Source organism: Dermacentor andersoni, chromosome 11, assembly GCF_023375885.2.
Source record: "Dermacentor andersoni chromosome 11, qqDerAnde1_hic_scaffold, whole genome shotgun sequence".
NCBI classification, from domain to species: Eukaryota; Metazoa; Arthropoda; class Arachnida; order Ixodida; family Ixodidae; genus Dermacentor; species Dermacentor andersoni.
The window spans coordinates 114868902-114888978 of record NC_092824.1 but is presented as its reverse complement, the minus strand read 5'-3'; the positions used below and the strand labels follow the sequence as shown (position 1 = coordinate 114888978).

The window sequence follows — 20077 nt, the reverse complement described above, 5'->3', positions numbered from 1 at the left end:
GCCTCGTGGGACTCGTGATGCTGTCGCATTGAACAAGGAATACGGAGACGGCCCCGAGCTAAAGCTTCCCCTTAACGACGCCGTCAGCCTGCGAAGGTGCGGCCACAGTGCGCGCCACCCGAACGCGAGCAGTGTGGCAAGCGCTACAAGTTCCCCCTGATGCTGCGCCGTGCACCCTACGGAGCTACAGCAATAAGCGTCTTCTCTCCAGCATTAAACCACCACTGCTACTTCCGTCGCAATCAACGAGAGTCTGGCACCGGAAGAAAAGCTCGTCAATTTCACTCACTGTGCACACATTTGTGAGCGCGCGACTTGTGTTAACCTGTTTCTGTTTGGCAGTGAGAACCAGAGCTGCGGATACACAGAACCCTACAGTTCACTCGCCAAAAACAAACAAAAAAACAGAGTACGATATACAGACAGCACACGAACATTTCACTGAAGGCAATTTTTTTCCACGGGACGCTTGGCGTGCTTGCTTGTCTTTTTGCACTGTTCTGACTCCTAGTATTCTCAAAGTGAATTGAACTTGTTTGTATATACGTTGTTCATTCTAGTTTCTCTGTACATATATCAGTTAGTAGCGGGGCATAATTTTGAAATGCTGTACACTCTGTGTATGACCGCCAGATACCCGTATACACGATTATCCGGTATATTCGATGGCTGCGGGTCCTGAAAAATTCATGTAGATATATGCATTGCGAATGAACGTTTGAATACATTGAATTGGGAACAAAATCACGCTACTCCAGAGGGGCAGCGTATTTTGCACTACACAGGTTGTGAAGAGTCATCGCTGTTGCTACACGTCTGGGTGTCAGCTGTGCACTTCGAGAACAGGTGGTTCTCGGGAGAAAAAAAAAGAAAGTTGCGCATAAAAAAGAAAACCAACGGCGCTGCCCAGACGAGCGCTCTGATAGTTCGTCGACCCCGACGAGTTCGCGCGAACAATGGATGTGCAGGCGAGCAAAGCCCTTACAGTTAGTTCTGCCTTCGACACCCACGACGCCGGCGGCGGTGAACAATAAAGACACCTGAACTCGCAATGGTGGGCCTGGTGTACTCGGCTTACGTGACGACGAACGTTAGGAAAATACCAAGCAACTCAGACTACTGGAACCACGGTTGCCCGAAGGCTCGTAGTTCTTTCCACGTAGAAATATGCATACATATACATACCCTCGGAAGAAAAAGCTTAAAAAATTAGCGAGAGAGAAAAAAATTCTCACATGTCGCAGCCGTGCGACGTGGAATTTTATCAATGCGTTGCATTGATCGAGCACGCAGACGTGGGCTTCATTTCCGGCTACACGTGCCCTATAGGCGGTGAAAATGAACTTTTTCATTTTCCCGACATTTTTCGTCTCCTGAAATTTGCTCATGCCTGCACATCTCAATAACAAACGACGCAACAGCTCAGCCACTGCGGCCTAGTTTCGATGAAGGGCGAATTGAAAAAAAAAAGAAAATGCACGTGTACCGTCCATTGGTTGCACGTCAAAAGATCCCTCAAGGGGATCTTCGAGGTGCATCAAAAGCACTGTGCAGGGACTTTTTTTCTTTCTTTCTTTTTTTCAGTATGGACTCCCATCGGAACACGACCGCTGAGGCCGGGGATCAAAACTGGGAAGGCGTGTATCGCATCGCGTATACACGCCTTCTGCTTTAATACGTACTATCAAGAGACGCGTCTAAATTGTCCCTGTCCGTACAAAGGCATTGTCCGTCCTATAGCGACGGAACTTGCTCCATTACCTACCGGAAGGTCTTCCCGCCAGTCACACCCGCCCCGTTGCCTTATACCCTGGGCAACGCAAAACGCGTTAGAACAGGGTTTTTTTTTTCTTTTTTTTTCCCCAGCAGTAACGAAGCAGGAGGGAACCTGCTCCATCGCTGCATACAGCGGCCCGTTCAATCAACGCACCCGCATTCCGGAGCACTTCTCGTCAGTGATCTTGGCGACGACCGACGCGAAGGGCAGCAGGAAGCCGACGCCAAAGCGGAACACCAGCCGGCTGTAGGTGGTGTTGAAGTTCTCGGGGTAGTAGGCCGGGTACGGGAACCGCTGCATCTGCAGCTGGGCCGACGCGGGGGGCTCGCCGAACTTGGCCTCCCAGATCTGTTGCAGCAGGTGGCGCTCCAGCGAGTACTGCAGGGGCAGCAGGGAGCGCATCTCGCCCGTCGCGGCCAGGTCCAGCGGGCCCGGAACCTGCGTTCAACGACCGAGTTCAACCCGCGGCCCAGCAGATGGTGGAAGATATGTGACGTGGAAGACGACGACACATGAGACTACGTGGGCAACCGCACAAGTACTTGCTGCTGCGTCGGGCCCCACAACGAGCGAAGGCTCGTTACCAGACGTAGCAGACGACCGAGCGAGCCGAAGCGAGTGCCAATACGGCACGGTTTTCCACTGTCAAGCGACCACCTTCCGCGTCTTGACGTCGCGATAACCGGAACTAGTTCGTAGAATAGCTATTGCATCAGAACACGGTGTTTTGAGGGCGCCTTGAGGTTGACGAGGTCCATTTAGAGCAAAAAATCTTAAGTCGCAGATGTCGCACCAGTACCCATCTCCCTTACCCCTACAAACTTCCTCGTGACGTCATAGATTCTTACAGCGACTGCTCAGTTAGGGTGAAAAAAATTTAAATTGTGGTGTTTTACGTGTGAAAACCACGATCTGCTTATGATGCACGCCGTAGTGAGGGACTCCGGAATAATTTGGACCACCTCGAGTTTTTTTAATGCGCGCCTAAATCTAAGTACACGGGTGTTCTCGCATTTCGCCCCCATCGAATTGCGGCCGCCGTGGCCGGGATCAGTTGGGGTGGCTCGGCGCTGTAGCTACTCGAAAAAAGAAAACGTTACGTTATGTTACGTTACATTACATCCTGCATTTATGCGTTGCTGTGTTCACCTACGAGATTTTCCTTATCTCGATGTAATAATGTGTTGTGATATATTTTTTTAGATAACTAGACGCCCTGTAGTTCAAACATTGTGCAAAGCGAATTGCTTTATAGTTTGATCCCCTCCGAGTATTCGCATGTTTCAGACAGCTCACAACGAGCTTTTCGCAGGCGAATAATACCTTCCCGCGTTTCAGTAATCAACAAGGACAGTCGCCCTGAGACCCACTGCACGAGTTTACGCTTGTCATGACTAGTTTATTGGCGCTTCGGGCTCGCCTGTCCTGCCCCGCCACGCCACGCCTTGCTTGCTTGTACTTCGGCGCACATTTTTACAGCGGTTATCCAGAGACAGCATTTTCGTTTTTTCTATTAGACTCAAACCTCGATTTACCGAAGTCAGTGGGACCCGAAAGGTACTTATTTAAATCAGGAACGCCGTTCAATCGAAAAAAAAAAAACTCGGCCGAGACGTGGAGCTCAGTTCAGTGCTTTTCCCCGGGAGTCTCCACCTTTCATTACCCAGACTCCGACTCGGCGAGACGACAGGCCAAATTACACAGTGTAGGCAAGGACAGCCTCTCCTCAAGCAGACCTGCGCTCGTCGAGAAGCGTGCATACCTCCAGCATTTTCCAGTAACGCACGCGCACGTCGAACCTGGGGCCGGGTGCGCGGACGCGGTAGCGCAGTTCGCCCGGCAGGTTGTTCAGGTCACTCAGGTCGTTCTCAAAGGCAACGCCAACCACGGAGCCGTAGTCGAAGCCGCTCTCCACCAGATCGTCAAGGTCGTCGTCCGAGGCCACCGGTTCGGCGACCGTTATGGACAGGTCGTCGCGGACCTTCTGAATGACCTGCGGTCACCGAAGCCAGACATGCTGTATAAGCCTGGGCAGCGTCTATGTTTGTGGAGAAGCCACGCTAACCACCGCCAGCTCTCTATATGACTGGACGTAAGGTTGCTAGTAGGTGAAGGTTAGAAAAAAAATTCACCAACAATTACGATGCTCCCTAATGCGAAATTAAAGCGCAGCTCTTTACGTGTTTCCATTTCGCGATTAATTGGCTGGCGCGGACAATCTGTCTCGTGCAGCACGTTGCAAACGGTGCGAAGTGTGGCGCCAATGCCTCGCTAATATCGAGATCCTGAGAGCCAGCGCGTGGGTGACGCGTGGGCGCGATTCACAGCAGCCGCCGCAAACAGACCTCCGCTAATGCAGCGCTTTGTTTAGATATATCGTAGGACGCACTTGCAGCACCGCATCGGTGGACAGACGACGCGCGTTAGTCTGGCGCCATCTCGTATAGCTACAGTGTATCGTAGCCATCGTCGCCGCAGAACGGCACTGCATGCGCTTCTCACGCTTTCGCCACACCCTCCTCCACTTTCCGCCTCATGATTTCACTGTATAGCCTCCTCCTCCTCGCACTCTCTTCGCTTTTCAACCCCGCTGCGCTCCGCGTTCGCTCCTTCATCCTTCGCTCTGCTCATTCGCTCGGTTACGCCGACGACGCCGAGGCACACCGACGCTCAACGCCAGCGGCTGGCGCTTAAATAGCTCCGCTCTAAAGATATATATAACCGCAGTTTCGCTAACTGCCGTTTAAACGAAGGCATCGACAGACTACGTAGAAACGGGATGGGTATCTATTGATGTCCCAGAACCTGCTAGTTCTAAAATGGCTACGAGCTCGGCCATTCGTTCTAAAGCGCATGAGCTAGTGCCCATAATGGCTACCGAGTTGCTAGTGACCTACGCGGTAATGGCTATGGTAGTGGTCTAAAGCTCCGTTTGTATGTCCAACATATACGACACCCGGGGTTCTCGAGAAGAGCCTTCGCATTTTTCGGCGTTGAGGCTACCTCACGGTCCGACCACAGCGAATGGCGAACGGAGCATGTCCTGTGTCACAAAGTGCGACACAGCAAAAGTGACAGCTTGCGCAGCTCCAGAAGCCTGGCGCCTGCAAATATTTCGCTACCTGAACAACGGAGTTTGCGCATCATTACAAATGTTTGTACGAGTTTGTACATCCGTATTAATAAAACCAGTACAAGTTCAGGCACACGAGCACGAACACTACACAGATGCTCGACAGGACGGGACACACGACAGGTGCATTTTCTCGTCCCCGCATTAAAGGGACACTAATGAACAAAAGTTGAAGTTGAACTGTATTAGTCATAATCATTTATTAACCATATTTAGAAGTCCCTAATTGAAGTACTAAGTTAGCGCGATAAAAAACAGTGAGACAAGAATACAAAGAGACGAAGACGCTTGTCTTTGTCCACCTTTCTTGTCTCTGTGGTTTTTATCGCGTTTAGTTACTACTTCAATCATGGAAAACCAACTAGCCCAACAATCAACTCTTCTAGTAAAAGGCCCCTGTTGGGGTATTAACTAAGGGGGGAGCCTACACAGGAGAAAGCCAGAAACAGTCATGTGATGTGAAGTAATAAAAAATGCAACGCTAAACTGGTTGCCGCTAGTGCAATTTAGCGATATACAACCACAAAGATTGCATCTGCAATCAATACAGACAATGCAAGGGAAACGTACAAAATAAATGAGTCAAAATACGCTGAACAGCCATATCAAAATCGTTTGCTAGCAGTTGGCACAACTTGGAAGGGTTACGTTCTTTTCCATATACGTATACATGTTCTGCAAAACTATTTCCTTTCTCAATCACTATCGGCAAAAAAGATTAGTTGAAAGCGTTAGTTGAACTGTGAAGACACTGCAGACTGAGGGAATTATAGAGGGCGTAAGTACGATTAAGTGGCAGGTGAAGCGTGTCGCGTAAATTTAGAACCCCTTTGACAATGCTCTTAATTCTACTACAATACCAAAGAAGTCGCAGTTTCGCTCGAAAGGCGAAGCATCGATCGCAATAGTAAATTATTAGACGGATATACGAAGTAAGGATAGTAGTTTTATAGGCTGAAGCAGCTTGTATAAACATTCGCTTACTAAGTGAACAAGCATAGTGTCACGCGCGCACAGGCAAACATCAAAACACAGTTTAGTCGATGACCGCGAACACACGCTGCCAAAATGCTGTCGTGAGGTAGCGCGGCAATATTCAATGATGACACATAATATTATTCGCCATTTCTTTTTTTTTTTCACATATCTCACTGAGGTCCCGTTTCGTATCGTAGGATTGCCGTCCGTCGCACGTATGCGTTCCCTTACTCCGTAAGCCTCTCGCTTCAGCGCGAACTAAGCGGTGAGCACATAGCGCACACGAAGCTATCAGCCCTCGGCGCACCAAGACTCTGTCCCCATCGCAGATCGCTTTCAAGGCACGCAGCCGCCGCCACCCACCTCACGCCAAGCGCATGCCATCTAATGGCGCAGTATATAGGCGACAGCGACGCATTATGCAACATTCACCGCGAAGTGAATGAGTGTTCCGAGGGAATGCATTCAATTAGTGCAAACTAATTCAGCGTCTCTCTTCATCATCTCTCTTTAAATTCGGGCTCGCTTGACATCTATGCGCACGCGCACTCACCTCGGCGAGCAGCGGCACGTCCGGCGTGTAGAGTATCCTGGCGACGGAGAGGTTCCACAGCTGGAGCGGCTGTTCGCGCGGAAACACCTCCTCCAGCACGGGGTTACCGAAGCTCAGCTCGAGACCGTCCTTGCCGATGCCGTACATGGCGACGGCGGTGAACGCCAGCTCGAGCAGGGTCCACACCACATGACGCTTCAGCTGCTTCACGTACACATCCTTCCAGAGGATGATGTACAGCTGCCGCAGGGACCCGCCCATCTCTGGCACACGATAACGGCGAGGCGAGGGCTGCTGGATCAGCGTACAGGGCGCGCGCCCGACACCGAAAACCCTCGATCAGAACCTGCGGTACGTGACGCAATTTAATTCAGACTCACGTTGGTTCGTAGAGCTATGCGTCTGCTACCGCGAAAGTCCGGAGTCGATTGTGCGCATTGCAATAGAATCTGCCAAGATATTATTCACCCATCCAAGGCAGTATAGGGTAGGTAAACCTTCTAGAAACGCTGGGATTCAAAGCTGATGGGAGCGTTAACTATTCAACGGTCGAGATACGCAAAATGCGCTTTTTTTTAGCGCTGGCGGGGAAAAAAAGCAGGAAATATATGGAGCCGGGTCTGTTAGAGACATTAAAATATAGGTACAGAGTATTAATGAAGATGAATAGCATAAAGCAGGGATAGCTAGGCAATATGCCTGACTGCAATGTATCTATGTAGTAAAACACGGTTAGCTCAAGCGGACTGCGTGACCAATTGGCGTCGGCCCTTTTCAAGGAGGAGGCCATTAGAACCCGCATCTCCGGTTTCAGGCCAATGTACGAAGAATTTCGGTACCCACTGCGTCCTTTCGGGTCCGTTGAAAAAGAACTGCCAGATCTTGTGGTAGCCACGGAGGATTCCCGCAATCGATCGCCTCTGGAAGTGGTCCTCTAGAAGTATGCAGCTGCAGGAGCGGCGACGTAAGCGTCCAGCGGCGCCCTCGCACAAAAATGCGATCGTGGTCTTCTCGCCTGCGCAGATTCACGAGCTCGCGTTCGGTGGCGACTGCTGGCTCGTGTGATCGAGGCCTCGTGCGCGCGCTCGGTGTCATGCACCGCCGCGGCCGCTCCTTCTTCATTTTCCCTGTGCATTGCGGGCAAGCGGTTGGTGTTTTCTTTCGTGTAATGAACAGGCGCATACGCGAGTGTACATGTTAAGTGAGTACTGACACACGCCTTCCAAGTATAATAAAAACTGTACCGCACGTTTCTCGCGATAAATGAATGAATGAATGAATGAATGAATGAATGAATGAATGGACGGATGGACGGATGGATGGATGGATGGATGAAGGAATGTTGTTTACTGGCGCAAGGTATGAGCGCCATGCCAGTGTTAATGAGTTCGCAGCGGAGTGATGTGTTCTATGAAGTTGATGTGACGTGGCTATAAAGAGGCCTAAATATAGCCGCTGTAAAGTGCGTAAAATCTACGTGTAGTAAGATTATGGCAATGACTAATGACGTGTACTATGAGCATTAAGATGTATTGCGAAATAATGATGCCATATACAAGATATGCCAGATGCTGAAATTGGCTAGATCACTATAAAGCTTCACCAGAGCCCTTGAAACATGTAGGCCTGGAGGCACGTGCTGTACAAAACTACTATCACAGCGACATCCTATGTAAAGAGGATGGGGTATGAGAGGGGAAAATGTTCCTTCCTCTCTCAGATTCGGCTTCCCGAAACTCCAGGAAGGTGTGGAGGACGGGCAGCCTATCACCACATCTACCACAGTTTCGAGGCTCGTTACCAGTCAACAGAACGTTACGAGTGCCATATGTGTGTCTTTTTCTGAGATGACACAATAGGACATGCGCTCTTCGTGTTTTCGTAGTTGAGGGCCAGAAACCTAACTTGGCTTAATCACGTGAAGCTTCCCAGACAACACCAAATGTCCTAAGGACGTCCGAAGCAAGTACTGAAGTCCCAAGTCCAAAAAAGGAAGTAATATGGATGTCCCATGGACTTAAGCGAACGGATGTCCAATAAACGTCCCAGAATAGCACATGAATGGGCACCTGCATGCAATATATATATATATAGTCACATCAATACGTATGCTTATAGTTCACGAGTATTTCATGTGCCATCCCAGTACACGTACGCGCTCAAATTAAACTTGCGTAACCCTGCACACATAATATGCATTACGGAGGCAAGCACACAAAATGTCGTTTATTTACTGTAATTTTGCATATGAATTGTGCCGTTCGCGCGTTAATTAGCAAGCGCAATACGTACGTGCGTGAACAACATCGCGCGATAGGCTACGTTGATCGTTAGTCCCACATTTATATTTACATCAACCAAGCTTGCGCACTAAACTGGTTCAACTCCGATGGCGCATTAATGTAGTTCAACGTAGATTATTGGGGATTGAAACCATCGATCCGTGCGACAGACCTGCCTACATGCTTCCAAATTCTCGGAGAAGCAGCGAGCAGTTTCGGTTTCAGTTCTTCTTGAATTTATATTTTACTCCATAACTAATTCTAAATAGGCAGCAAAAACACAATAAAACAAAAACTTTATTATTAGTATTTAAAATACCGAATAGCTTCCTTTTACTTTTGATTTTATAATATGTTTATCATATACGGCATGGCGGCTGTACCTCTCTGTTGCCATGGTTTCGCATTTTTCTCCCGTGGGCTCCGTGTTCGCATAGGGTTTCGCGCGCTTTCTCAAATAGATATTATACTTGGGCTTGCGGAGTCAGTCTGCGTTTCAATCGAAGGTAAGTGTTGTCATTTGCTAACTGTTTCTGTTCGGTCTGGCCTGCGGACATACGTGTGATGGCCTTATTTTTCACCTTCTTTAGAGCTTACAGTTGGCAGGAAGCGCGCCATGGAAAGCGAATACGAAAGTAAGTTATGGTCGCATTTTTCATTCCTCTATCTTCGTAGCGTTAATCTACCGCTTTTAAAATGCAGTCCAGTGGTATACTCTTAGTGTCACTCGCGTAAACAACACACACACACATCAATTTACTGGCGATTGAGAATCTGAACAACGAGGAATACAAGCGAGCAGTAACGTCAGCATGGCTTCCATGTCGAGAGCGACTGCCTACCGTCGCGTCAGCCAAGCCGTGCAGGCCGATGTGCGCGCAATATTGGCAGCTGCTGACGAACATATTAACGCAGGGAATCTTCCTGGTGTTGCTGCCACCTCCTTTCAGCCAGTGGAAGTTCGCGAACCACCTCCGAACCTTTCGCTCGGCCAAGTTGCGAGTGGCGGCATTTGTGGCGGTGCGCAGGAATTTTGCGATGTGGACCAGTCTGGTGACAGCATACATAGCAATCACAGCTTTCCCGTGGAACTCGACAACGTGCTTGGCAGGCGCCACAGAAGCGTTACAGAGCAGGACACCGTAGCGGATTCTACTAGCACAAGCACATTGTTTAAAGAACTGGACATTGCTTCATTGAAAGAAGACCTGCGACAATGGAGCTTACAATCGAGTGTACCTCACGACATCATCACAAATCTTTTAAAGGTTCTTCGCTCATATTCTTGCTTGCGTGAGCTACCAAACAGCGCCAGGGCACTTTTGTCTACACCGAGAGTTGCAAATGTCACACTGATGGATTCTGGACAGTATTGTCATTTTGGCTTGTGTGAAGGGCTTCACTCAGCTCTCACACATGTTGTTCATGTGCCTGATCCTATTGTTATCCATGTAAATGTGGATGGACTGCCACTTACTAAAAGCACACGAGGTCAGTTCTGGCCCATTCTTTGTCGTGTGTCCAACTGCAAACCAAGCGAACCATTTCCAGTCGGTGTCTTTTTTGGGGAGTGCAAACCATCTCAGGCCAATGTGTACTTGCAACCATTCGTGCGGGACCTGAAAAGTGTGCTCCAAGAAGGCCTGACACTAGGAAGCAAAAACTTTGCTGTGCAAGTTGGAGCACTAATCTGTGATGCACCTGCAAAGTCGTACGTTCTTGGCATCAAAGGGCATAACGGGTATTTCAGCTGCTCCAAATGCGTGACTGAAGGAGATTTTGAGCAAGGACGAATGTGCTTTCCTGAAGTAGATGCGCCATTAAGAACAAATAACAGCTTTCGCACAGCAGAACAAGAAGAGCACCATACCATGAAGACCATTTTGTTGGAATTGCCTATTGACATCATTAAGCATGTTCCACTTGATTACATGCACTTGATTTGTCTTGGCGTGGTACGGAAGCTCCTGCTACTTTGGATCAAAGGTGAAAAAAAATACCGCATTGGAAAAGATTCAAGAGACACAGTGTCAGGAGCAAATTCAGAAATGAAGCACTTTGTACCATCTGAATTGTCCAGGAAGCCCCGAAGCTTGTCGGAGCTTGATAAGTGGAAGGCCACAGAATTTCGCATGTTTCTGTTATACACAGGGCCTGTTGTTTTAATGTCGCACATTGCACAGTGCCTAATGGACAACTTTATAACATTGCATTGTGCTGTCAGCCTGCTTTGTAGTCCGCAACATTGCAGTCAACACTTGGAGTACTCGAGAAAGCTTCTGAGGCATTTTGTAGAGGTATACATCACATTGTTTGGTAAGCATGCAGTGTCCCACAACATTCATGGGCTTATTCATGTAGCAGATGATGTTAACACTTATGGACCATTGGACAACTACAGTGCGTTTCCATTCGAAAACTACATGTGTAGGCTAAAGAAGTATGTGCGAAAACCCGAAAGGCCACTGGAGCAGCTACACAATCGTATTCTTGAAGAACGTTCTTTCAACAAGCCTTCACCTAGTAGCTCAGCCCAACCACCATCTAGCTGGGATGTCATTTTTATAGGTACAGAACGTGCAAAGCTGAAAGGAAGACACGAAGAGGGACCTTTGCCTCCTGGATGTGTTGGGCCACAGTACAAAGCCCTTGAAGTTGATTCTGTTACTTTCAAACCAGGCAAAAGGGACTCCACAAGTATGCTTGATGATGGCACAATTGTAAAAATGGAGAATATTGCACACTCTGATGATCGTCAGCCTGTAATAATTGGCAGAAAATATGAAAAGTTGGAAGACCTTTACTTGTACCCATGTAGTTCTTCACTTTTAAATGTACATCTGGCATCCCAAGCTTCTGGTCTGCAATTCTGGCCTATTTCAAAAATCAAAACGAAATGTGTGAGGCTTCCAGTTGGCAAAAAATTTGCAGTATTTCCGTTTGTGCACCAAAAGTGACTGTGCTCTTCAGAACATTTCTGCTACTGTTATTTATTCTTTCGTGTGTGTGTGTGTGTGTATGCATTCAGCTTCACACGCCAACGTCACAAACTGCACGAACCTTTCAGGCTTCATGTTAAATGACAAAGAAAAGCATTCTGATGAGTTTGATAAATTGAATAATTGCTTGTGGTTAGGTGACCCCTTTGCTGTGGTCTCATTCCCTGAAGAGGAGGACAGTTTGGCCATCATTCACACGTCATGGCTGAAAGGAGACCACCGCTCTACGTTTTGGCCAATAGAAAAAAACCCTGGCAAACGGCGAAAACTAACGATGCAAGGCACTAAGCCAACAGACTCTTGGATTGAAGTGCAGTGCGTCATCAAACGCTGGGCTGGTAAGGTTGACTTTTGCTTTCTCAATTTCTGTGTTGTAAAAAACTTTTTCCCCCCAGATACCTATGAGAGGGCGCAAAACAAGCTTAATTCCCTCCAGTACTCATCTGACAGTAACAGTGGAAGAGAATTGGGACGGGGCAAAAGAAGGCGGCGACGTGCAATGCATTTTCGAGATGATGAGGAGAATGGCAGCTCAGACTACGATGAAAATGATGAATATGTCCAACCAAGGGCACCAACACCACCTCAGCCATTATCCGTGACAGGTGAGGGGGATGTTGTCAGCATGCTATTAATTAGAAATGTGAATGACATTTCAAAGATTTTGTAAAACTACTTTCAAGTTATCACCTACTCTGCTGTGCAAACAGTAAATCTTCTGTGGCGTGTGTACGGGTGTAGAATGGAAATTTAGTTTCTAATCATTTTTTTCTTCCTTTAGGCAGGTATGAGCCGACCTCGGGAGAGCTGTCTTACCAACTCCCGCACTGTACAGGTAACCTGCCTGAAGCAACTCAAATGCTTTATAGTAACCATTCTTTTACCTCAGATGTTCGGGACTGTTCATTTTCACTCATGGAGGCTTCACAACCAAGTTCACAAGCCAGTATGTCTTTCACTTTTGTGGCTCTCTTTTCATCTCTGACTTTCTAAGTTTAGCCTAATGGATTTCGGGTTAACCGTAAGCTGTATAATTGTCTACGTGGTAATTTCATTTTATTTCTAGCATCATAGATAGTTTACTTTCACTGCCGTTCAGATTTTTCAGCTGCTTATTTGCTTATGTCTAGGACTCATTCATACGTCCTGCAAGAAATTGCAATTGCTGCATTCTACTCTAGTTAGGTCGCTGTTAGGTGTGGCTGCAGTGCCTGGTGTGTAATTGCCAAACATAAGGGCCAGGATAGTTGTCCACCCTAAACTGTTTTGTCATTTATGCTGTGGTAGCAATTAAACCGGTATCATACTCAAAAGTTAATTAAACCTTCTTGTACACCTTTGCCTTGGGACCACTGGTTGCACCATATCGAGTCTTCAGCCAGGCACACTTAAACTTGCCCTTCCTTTTACTTAGCTGTTCTATTTGAGTTCTAATCAACAAACAGTTTGTTGCCTGTGAATTCTATAGCTCTTGAGGATATGAAACTACGACATGCTTAGTGCACTGTTTTTGTAAATCTTTCACAGCATGCCTCACTTGGAACGTCGGCTTGACGAACTGAGTCTGCAGGCCTGAGTCAGTGCAGGAACAGGCGTTCACTTTATACATATTGTGAAGCATTGTGCTAATCTTTAACTTCGCCTACAGCTCCTGACTTAGGAACTAGTTATGTTGATCTAACTTTCCATATAAGCCTCCAGAATGAGGATGAAATCCATTTTCTGAACTGGCAGTAATGACAGTATCTGCTTAAGACTGTCAGATTGTTGGAAGCTTCATCCACAGGCTCAGCAAATTACAGTACCATATTACATTTCTTTCAAGGTTTCTAAGCTGGCCTTTTAAGACAGCCACTCCAACATAAGAATTTCGCTCTGCAAAGTTGTTAACAAACTGGTGCATAATGTTTGTAATGTAACTTTACAGGACTATGTAAAGCTATTTATTCTCCTGCAGCTTCTTGATTGTCTCACCAGCCGTGAAATAATGCCTCTGTGCTGGCACATAGCGTTTTCTTTCTTTTTATATGTATTTTGTGTTGAGGTGCAGCATCGCCAGTGGCCTCTTTCTGTTTCAGCTGTACTGTACAGACCAGCATCTATACCGTTTGAGAGAAGGCAGGTAGAAGCACAAGTGCCTGGTATGACTTTAGATACGTGATTGCAGTTTAATGTTGCTTTGTACCACACTTGTGCACTGGAGCACTGCATATTATGATTAAGATGCATTGTACAGATCATAGAAGAGGGGGTATATTCTGTAAGTATCCACACAGTGGACACTTACAGAATACCCCCTTGCCCTACCATCTCAGCTTCTGCACCTTTTGTAAAGAATTTAAGACCACTAACTGGCTACTGAGGCTTTTTTGAATGAATATCAGCATAAGACATAACAGGACATGACACAAATGCTTTGTGCGTCATGCATGCAGTTTATTGACACATTCAACTTTTTGCTTGTCTCAGCTAGTATATTTAAATTTTTGTTGGCTTGTGCATTCTGCTATCAAACAGAGTGTAAGCCATGGTGTCCTCGTTGTTTCAGATGCTTTGCACAGGTCTGTAGCTACCCATGCTGAAGCCCCAAGATTATACACAGACTTGCAAACTCAAGGTTAGTCACCTATGTAATATGCATCTTTGTGCAGCTGTCATTCACTGTTCCTAGTATTAGTTTTTGTGCATTTATTACACTGTGGTCATGTGGAGCATAACCTGTGGTCTGTTTTACATTCAGGTTCAGCCTACAGGCCAGTATCCACATCTCTTGCTGAAACTACAAGGCCATGCACAAATCCACATGTGCTCGGTGGGTAATTCATATGCAATGTTATGTTCTTTATGTTGCTGCTGTTCGGTTTTTGCTTTTTGCTTATGCATTCTGTGGCCAGGTGGAGTTTAATCCACGGTGTTTTCATTTTAGATGCTTTGCACAGGTCGGAAGCTGCCGGCTCATTCACGGAATTGCAAACTCGTGGTATGTCATTTATGGGATATCCATCATTATGTTGCTGTCATTCATTGTTACCACTTTTTGTCTTTTTTACATTTATTAGCTATGATCAAATGCCTATTTTTTATGTTCAGGTTCATCATACACACCAGTATCCACACCCCTTGCTGGAGCTACAAGGTCACGCACGGAACCACATGTGCTTGGTGTGTCATTCTGATGTTGCATTGCTATGTTCGTTATGGTGCTACAGTTCTTGATATTTAGTTTCTTTAATGCAATCAGGATTCTTTGCCTACTTCAGGCGTTTTGAGCCTATCTATCTATCTAACTATCCTTTTGCGTCTTTGTTTCAGGTGCCTTATGCAGGCCTGCTTCGACACATGCTGAAGCTGCCAGCTTCACTGAGTTGCAACCTCTTGGTATGTCCCACATATAATATAAATCTTTATGCTGGCTTTGGTCAGTGATTATAATTTTTGTTTTTGGACATTTAATGCACTGAAGTCAGGCAGAGCATAACCTGTGGTGTCGTTTATGTTCAGATTCATCGTACAGGCCGGTATCCACATATCTGACTGGAGCTACAAGGTCACACACAGATCCACAAGTGCTCGGTATGTCGTCCACCTTCTACTAATCGTTATAGTTAATAGGGTTCAGTGGTGGATTTTAGTGTTGCTTAGGCGAAATTTTCAGTATTTTATCTGTGAAGACTGGTTCGTCTTCCTTTCTCATATAATATTTACTTGAGACAAGTTCTTTTTTGTATTCTATATGTACCATTCACATTCGTGATAGTCCATTAGCACAAACTTAGACTGTTGTTCATTGTAACATATTGGAAACAGAAGGTGATACTCATAGCACTAAATCAGCTTTCTTTTTTAGTTATCTTGCAGCTTCATGACAGAAAAAGTTATGGTAGAACCCATCTCATGAAGACTGTTGACTGTAAGGCGATTAGCAAGCAATCAAGCAACTTAGTAGCACACCACATTGCTGAAGCCACATTCGTTTAAAATCTACAGCGGCCATTCTGAGATTATCATTGCTTTCGCTATAGGCAAAGTATGGTGTCTCTGGTATCAGCTCGTTTTGTTACAGCACTCATTTGGTGAGGTTCCCCGTGAGCATGACAGCATAATGAAGACTGTGACGAAGATGTAATGATGAAGTATGATGGTCTATGGAACAATGAAGGTATTATGACAACGCCATGGCGACAAGGAAATGGCAATTTTGAAACAATGACTATGGTATAATCATGACAATGTGACGACTACAGCATGAGTACAATGGGATGATGCACATGGCGACGACTGTGAGTGATGAAAATACGGCAACAGCTGCATGACAATGATGGCGACTACAATAACATGACATGTTTGATGTGATGACAATGGAAAACAACAGTGCGATGACAATGGTGTGATGATAACCATGTGATTACGATGATGTGATGATGGCATGGCGAGAGTCGGTGATGATGTTAGAATGACGAAGGTGGAACGACCATTATGGCATCACGACGGCAATATGACAATGAAGTGTCCAATCATTCAGCCGTGGAGATAGCCAACTTGTTTGTTGGTCACGGCAACTGACTGCGGGCTGACCCTAAAAATTTTAATTCTGGCTTTTTACATGCCTCCAGCAAGATATGATTATGAGCCAGGCACACCGTAATGGGGGGCTCTGGAATAATTTGGACCACCTGGGGTTCTTCAGCGTGTACACAGTGCATGGCACATGAGCATGTTTGCATTCTGCCCCCATCAGAATGTGCATGCGGCAGCCAGGAATTGAACCTGCGAGCTCAAGCTTAGCAGCACAACACCATAGCCGCTAAGCCACTACAGCAAGAAGTGAGCTGACATATGAAAGCCCTTTGCAATGCACAGTGGTGCATAGTTTCCTTGACCGAAAAAGAAAATGGCTATCTCCGTGACTAAGAGATTAGATGCTCGTTTCGTTTTCATTATGGACACATCTGGTATTTAGAGGCTTTTTTTAGTACCTTTTTGATTTTCTGAAGCGTATATATTGCAGTTGCTGAATAAATGCGCTTGATAGCAGCTAGTGCTTAGCCCTATTCTCTCTTTCTCGTCCCATTCGTCACTCTGCTTTTCTGTCATGAAGCCATACTAACAAGCACAAGGTCAGAATTTCTTGCAATATTGCTGGCTGTCCAGTCATTAATATATCTGCATTTTTATTTTTCAGCATGCATTCACATGTTCCCTGTTGAATGCTGTAGTGTAAATGATAAGCAGCAAGTTCTTAGAGCTCCATCTCTTAAGCTTGTATAATTGAACAATATGTTTCTTTCACTTGTGCTATGTACCTGTGTAAATTGAAACGCAGACAGCAAAGCACGTAGCTTCTACACAGTTTGCCTCACCTAGCTTTCGCTTCACGATAATGGTGTGAGCGTGAGTATTCATTAGTCAACCCTATAGCACAGCTATGTAGCATGTAAGAAAATCTTTTGTATGTTGCCGCTGGTGCACTACCTTTTCTCAATGTCATCGTGATGGAGTGACACTGGCATGACATGAGTCAGTGGCCCTGTTTATCGCTTCTTCCTCCTTTAGGAGTGTGCCCCATCATTCAAGCTATGACGGTTGCTAGCGTGCAAGCGGTGACCTAGAAAAGCACTTGTGGTCCGTGGCGTGGTTGCAGCGTTCTACAAATCGTGAATCCTAACTCACACTGTTATCACAAGGCCAGTGCTAGGTGACGAAAACTATAAAGAAGGCATGTGCTCCGCTGTGTATGTTCCAACTATGGCTTATAGTACGTTTAGTAGTGCTCATCACTGTTTCTTTTTTCCAAGTGTTGCCACATCAACTACTATATGTACACGAAAATAGGTTGACTACTGACATACTTGAACCCTAATAGTAAACCCACTGAAAAATTTAAAAAATATAATTTGAATATAGGTAGACCTATATATTTCTAGAAAAATGAAACACTTTGACCATGACACACCTTTATTTACTGCTCTGCTACTAAATCTCGTTAGTTGATGCCACAAGCTGTAACCTCGTCTGAACTGGCAGAGAAGACATCCTCGCTGGATGCTTCGCAGGCATCTTTGGCGTCCCAAATAATGTTGTTTGTGCACCGTTGAGTGCGTCAAATAGGCAGCATTCTTTAAAGCCAGTCTTAATAGACTGGCCTTACGGCAGGCGTAATGGTGGAACTCAGCTTGGTACTCTGGCTAGCTGTGTTCACAAATATGGTCGATAGCTAATTTTGGGTAACAGTATCGAGAGAAAAAAGGTCTACCTAGATTCGAATAAACGCCGTAATTTTTCATCTTGCAAATCGCACTGAAATGAAAATTCACATAATACTAATGCCATTAATTTTTTTTCTTTTTTTGTAGCCTTCATGGAAAGGGTCTTACAGGTACTTAATGGTATTAAGCAGACCCAGCAGGCCCATTCACAATGCCTTAATGAGCTGCTCAGCAATGCCAACAGTGCATCTTCACAACCTTGTGACCTCCCTGATTTGCCTTTTTTGGATGCGACAGACGTGCTTGACTATGACAAAAAGCTTGAGACAGACAGACAAGCTCAACATCAAATGGTGATTTCTCTGCTTCATCTATTTTTGTAATTTTGCCAGTTTTGTGGCTGTAAGCATGTTTTAATTAGTGCTCCACTCCCTAATCACGTTGCTTCATGGTCTAAGCTCAGTGTAAAATTGCCTGTCTTGTAACTAGAAAACAGTGTGTAACAGTGGGTTGTAGTTACAAGACAGAAATTGATACTGATGTTACTTATGACACTGTCTCATTCATGACATGCTGTAGGATTTTACATTAACTGTCGATGACAATTTTAAAAAATATGAGTAAAAGTAAAAGCCAGTTAGCATTTTTCTATTACAAAGAAATCATTTAGCTTGCAAAACGTTCAATGTTAACTGAATGCCAATTTATCTTTATAACTGTATATTTTGTTTCTTTTTGACAGAAGAAGCACTTGGCTGTCCAAGGAGGGGACTCAACAAAACAGAAAACAACACGCATTCTACAGTCCCTCCTTAGTAGGAACGCAGCAATAAGCTTCAGTTGGTTTGGAACGAAGGGGAAAAAAAAATTCTCAGAGTTGAATCTGTGCAAGCTAATGTGTGGTGAGTTAGGTGTAGCAATTTTGATATCACTTTTTAAATCTAGTGTCAAGCAGTATACTCACTGTATTGAGGCTGCTTTGGCAGATCTGATACCTGATTGCCTAACTAGATGGATTTTCTATGGCAAAATATATATAATGTACGACATTGTAACAGCTTATGACTTATACAGCTATTATTCACATTTTGCTAAGTTTAGTGCTGGTATTTAGTTTTATCTCTTTAGTAGAGTATATACTGGTCTAACTTCTGCGTGGTGTGAAAAACTTATAGGAAGTATAATTTTTCTCATGCATGCAGGCACATTGACTAATGACATCAGGCACCCAGATGCCACCCTTAAGGATGTCGAGAGGGCCGCCATGACGTGGTTCCGCCATGCTGCCGAGCGACTTGCTGCTCAACAAATATAATTTTGTTAATTTCGCCACCAAATATGATCATGCTGAAGTCAGCTTTCTTGTTGCAGATTTTCTGCATGGCCTGTATGAACATATTTTTTTTCACTAGTGTTTCATCCTTTTTTTTTTTTAATGTTACCATTTGCCACATTCAGTGCCATCATTTTCTTAATGTATCGTTTCCTGTGCCTAGCTGAAATTTTTATTTCCTGAAACTTAATTTCTTTACTGGTGCACACAGCTAGCACTGCCTAACTCTCTTCTAGCAGTGTAGGATTAAGAGTTAAGAGAGCAGAACTAAGACTAATTAAATGCATCATTGGCCTAACTGGGAACACTGTTGTACAATGTTTAATAAGTGCACAGCAATGTATACAAAAACACCTTAGCAAGTAAAAACAACTGAATTCTGCACTACTAGATGAGAGTTAAGCAGGCTGTGCAAACCAGTAAAGAAATTAGGTTCCAGTAAATCAAAATTTCTCTTGGGCACAGGAAACAACACAGCAAAAGATTATTTTAAACTTTGTATTAGTAGGTTCTGTGAGGAGAATGTGACTTAATTACATATGTGTTCATCTTATAATGGGAAGCGTGCAATAAAAATTAACATTTCGAAAGTTCAACTGTTGTGAAGTATTGTCTAATTTATAGTGCATTGTCCAACATGAAATTAGTGTCGTGTATTTACAACAAAAAATCCAAAAACACTACATGCTTTAACAATTTATTTTTCTGCCAGAGCATTTCTAAACTTAAGCCATCTTCAGTGTACTCCAAAATTCTCTGCCTTGTCACATTACTTTTTCTATTATTTAATTCTGTTCTAAAACTGTTTACAGCATA

The 20077-nt window shown here is 45.2% G+C and overlaps 3 protein-coding genes across 5 annotated transcripts in view; 2 read left to right on the top strand and 1 right to left on the bottom strand.

Annotated features, from left to right (window-relative positions):
* Window positions 1–20077, bottom strand: part of LOC126539539 (phospholipid-transporting ATPase ABCA3-like) — a 143470-nt gene that overhangs the window by 43688 nt on the left and 79705 nt on the right. The window contains exons 2-4 of the mRNA XM_072285242.1: window positions 6442–6787; window positions 3540–3770; window positions 1931–2215 (exon numbers count right to left, since the gene is read on the bottom strand). Of these exons, the coding sequence (XP_072141343.1) occupies window positions 1931–2215; window positions 3540–3770; window positions 6442–6702 (777 nt within the window). The 5' untranslated portion in view covers window positions 6703–6787. The remainder of the gene's footprint in view (window positions 1–1930; window positions 2216–3539; window positions 3771–6441; window positions 6788–20077) is intronic.
* On the top strand, window positions 9201–19857 carry LOC126517680 (uncharacterized). Of its 3 annotated transcripts, XM_072285677.1 has the most exons (13): window positions 9201–9358; window positions 11860–12327; window positions 12504–12557; window positions 12612–12668; window positions 14271–14339; window positions 14463–14534; window positions 14649–14702; window positions 14813–14884; window positions 15035–15100; window positions 15224–15295; window positions 18076–18281; window positions 18671–18830; window positions 19131–19857. In XM_072285677.1, the coding sequence occupies exons 1-13, from the start codon at window positions 9340–9342 to the stop codon at window positions 19241–19243; spliced, it is 1482 nt and encodes a 493-aa protein (XP_072141778.1). In that variant the 5' UTR covers window positions 9201–9339; the 3' UTR covers window positions 19244–19857. The 3 variants fall into 3 exon arrangements, with proteins under 3 accessions (XP_072141778.1, XP_072141779.1, XP_072141777.1); XM_072285678.1 differs by lacking the exon at window positions 12612–12668; XM_072285676.1 differs by having other exon boundaries at window positions 12504–12668.
* Window positions 9464–11698, top strand: LOC140214114 (uncharacterized). The gene has a single exon (XM_072285450.1). It carries the CDS (start codon window positions 9536–9538, stop codon window positions 11678–11680), a length of 2145 nt encoding a protein of 714 aa, XP_072141551.1. The 5' UTR covers window positions 9464–9535; the 3' UTR covers window positions 11681–11698.

Bases quoted from the DNA above. Each gene is read 5' to 3' on its own strand.
- LOC126517680 (XM_072285676.1), top strand. The intron at 12,669-14,270 runs GTATGTCTTTCA...TCGTTGTTTCAG, and splicing joins ACAACCAAGTTCACAAGCCA to ATGCTTTGCACAGGTCTGTA. The intron at 14,703-14,812 runs GTATGTCATTTA...TTTTATGTTCAG, and splicing joins CACGGAATTGCAAACTCGTG to GTTCATCATACACACCAGTA.
- LOC140214114 (XM_072285450.1), top strand. From the start codon at position 9,536: ATGGCTTCCATGTCGAGAGCGACTGCCTACCGTCGCGTCAGCCAAGCC.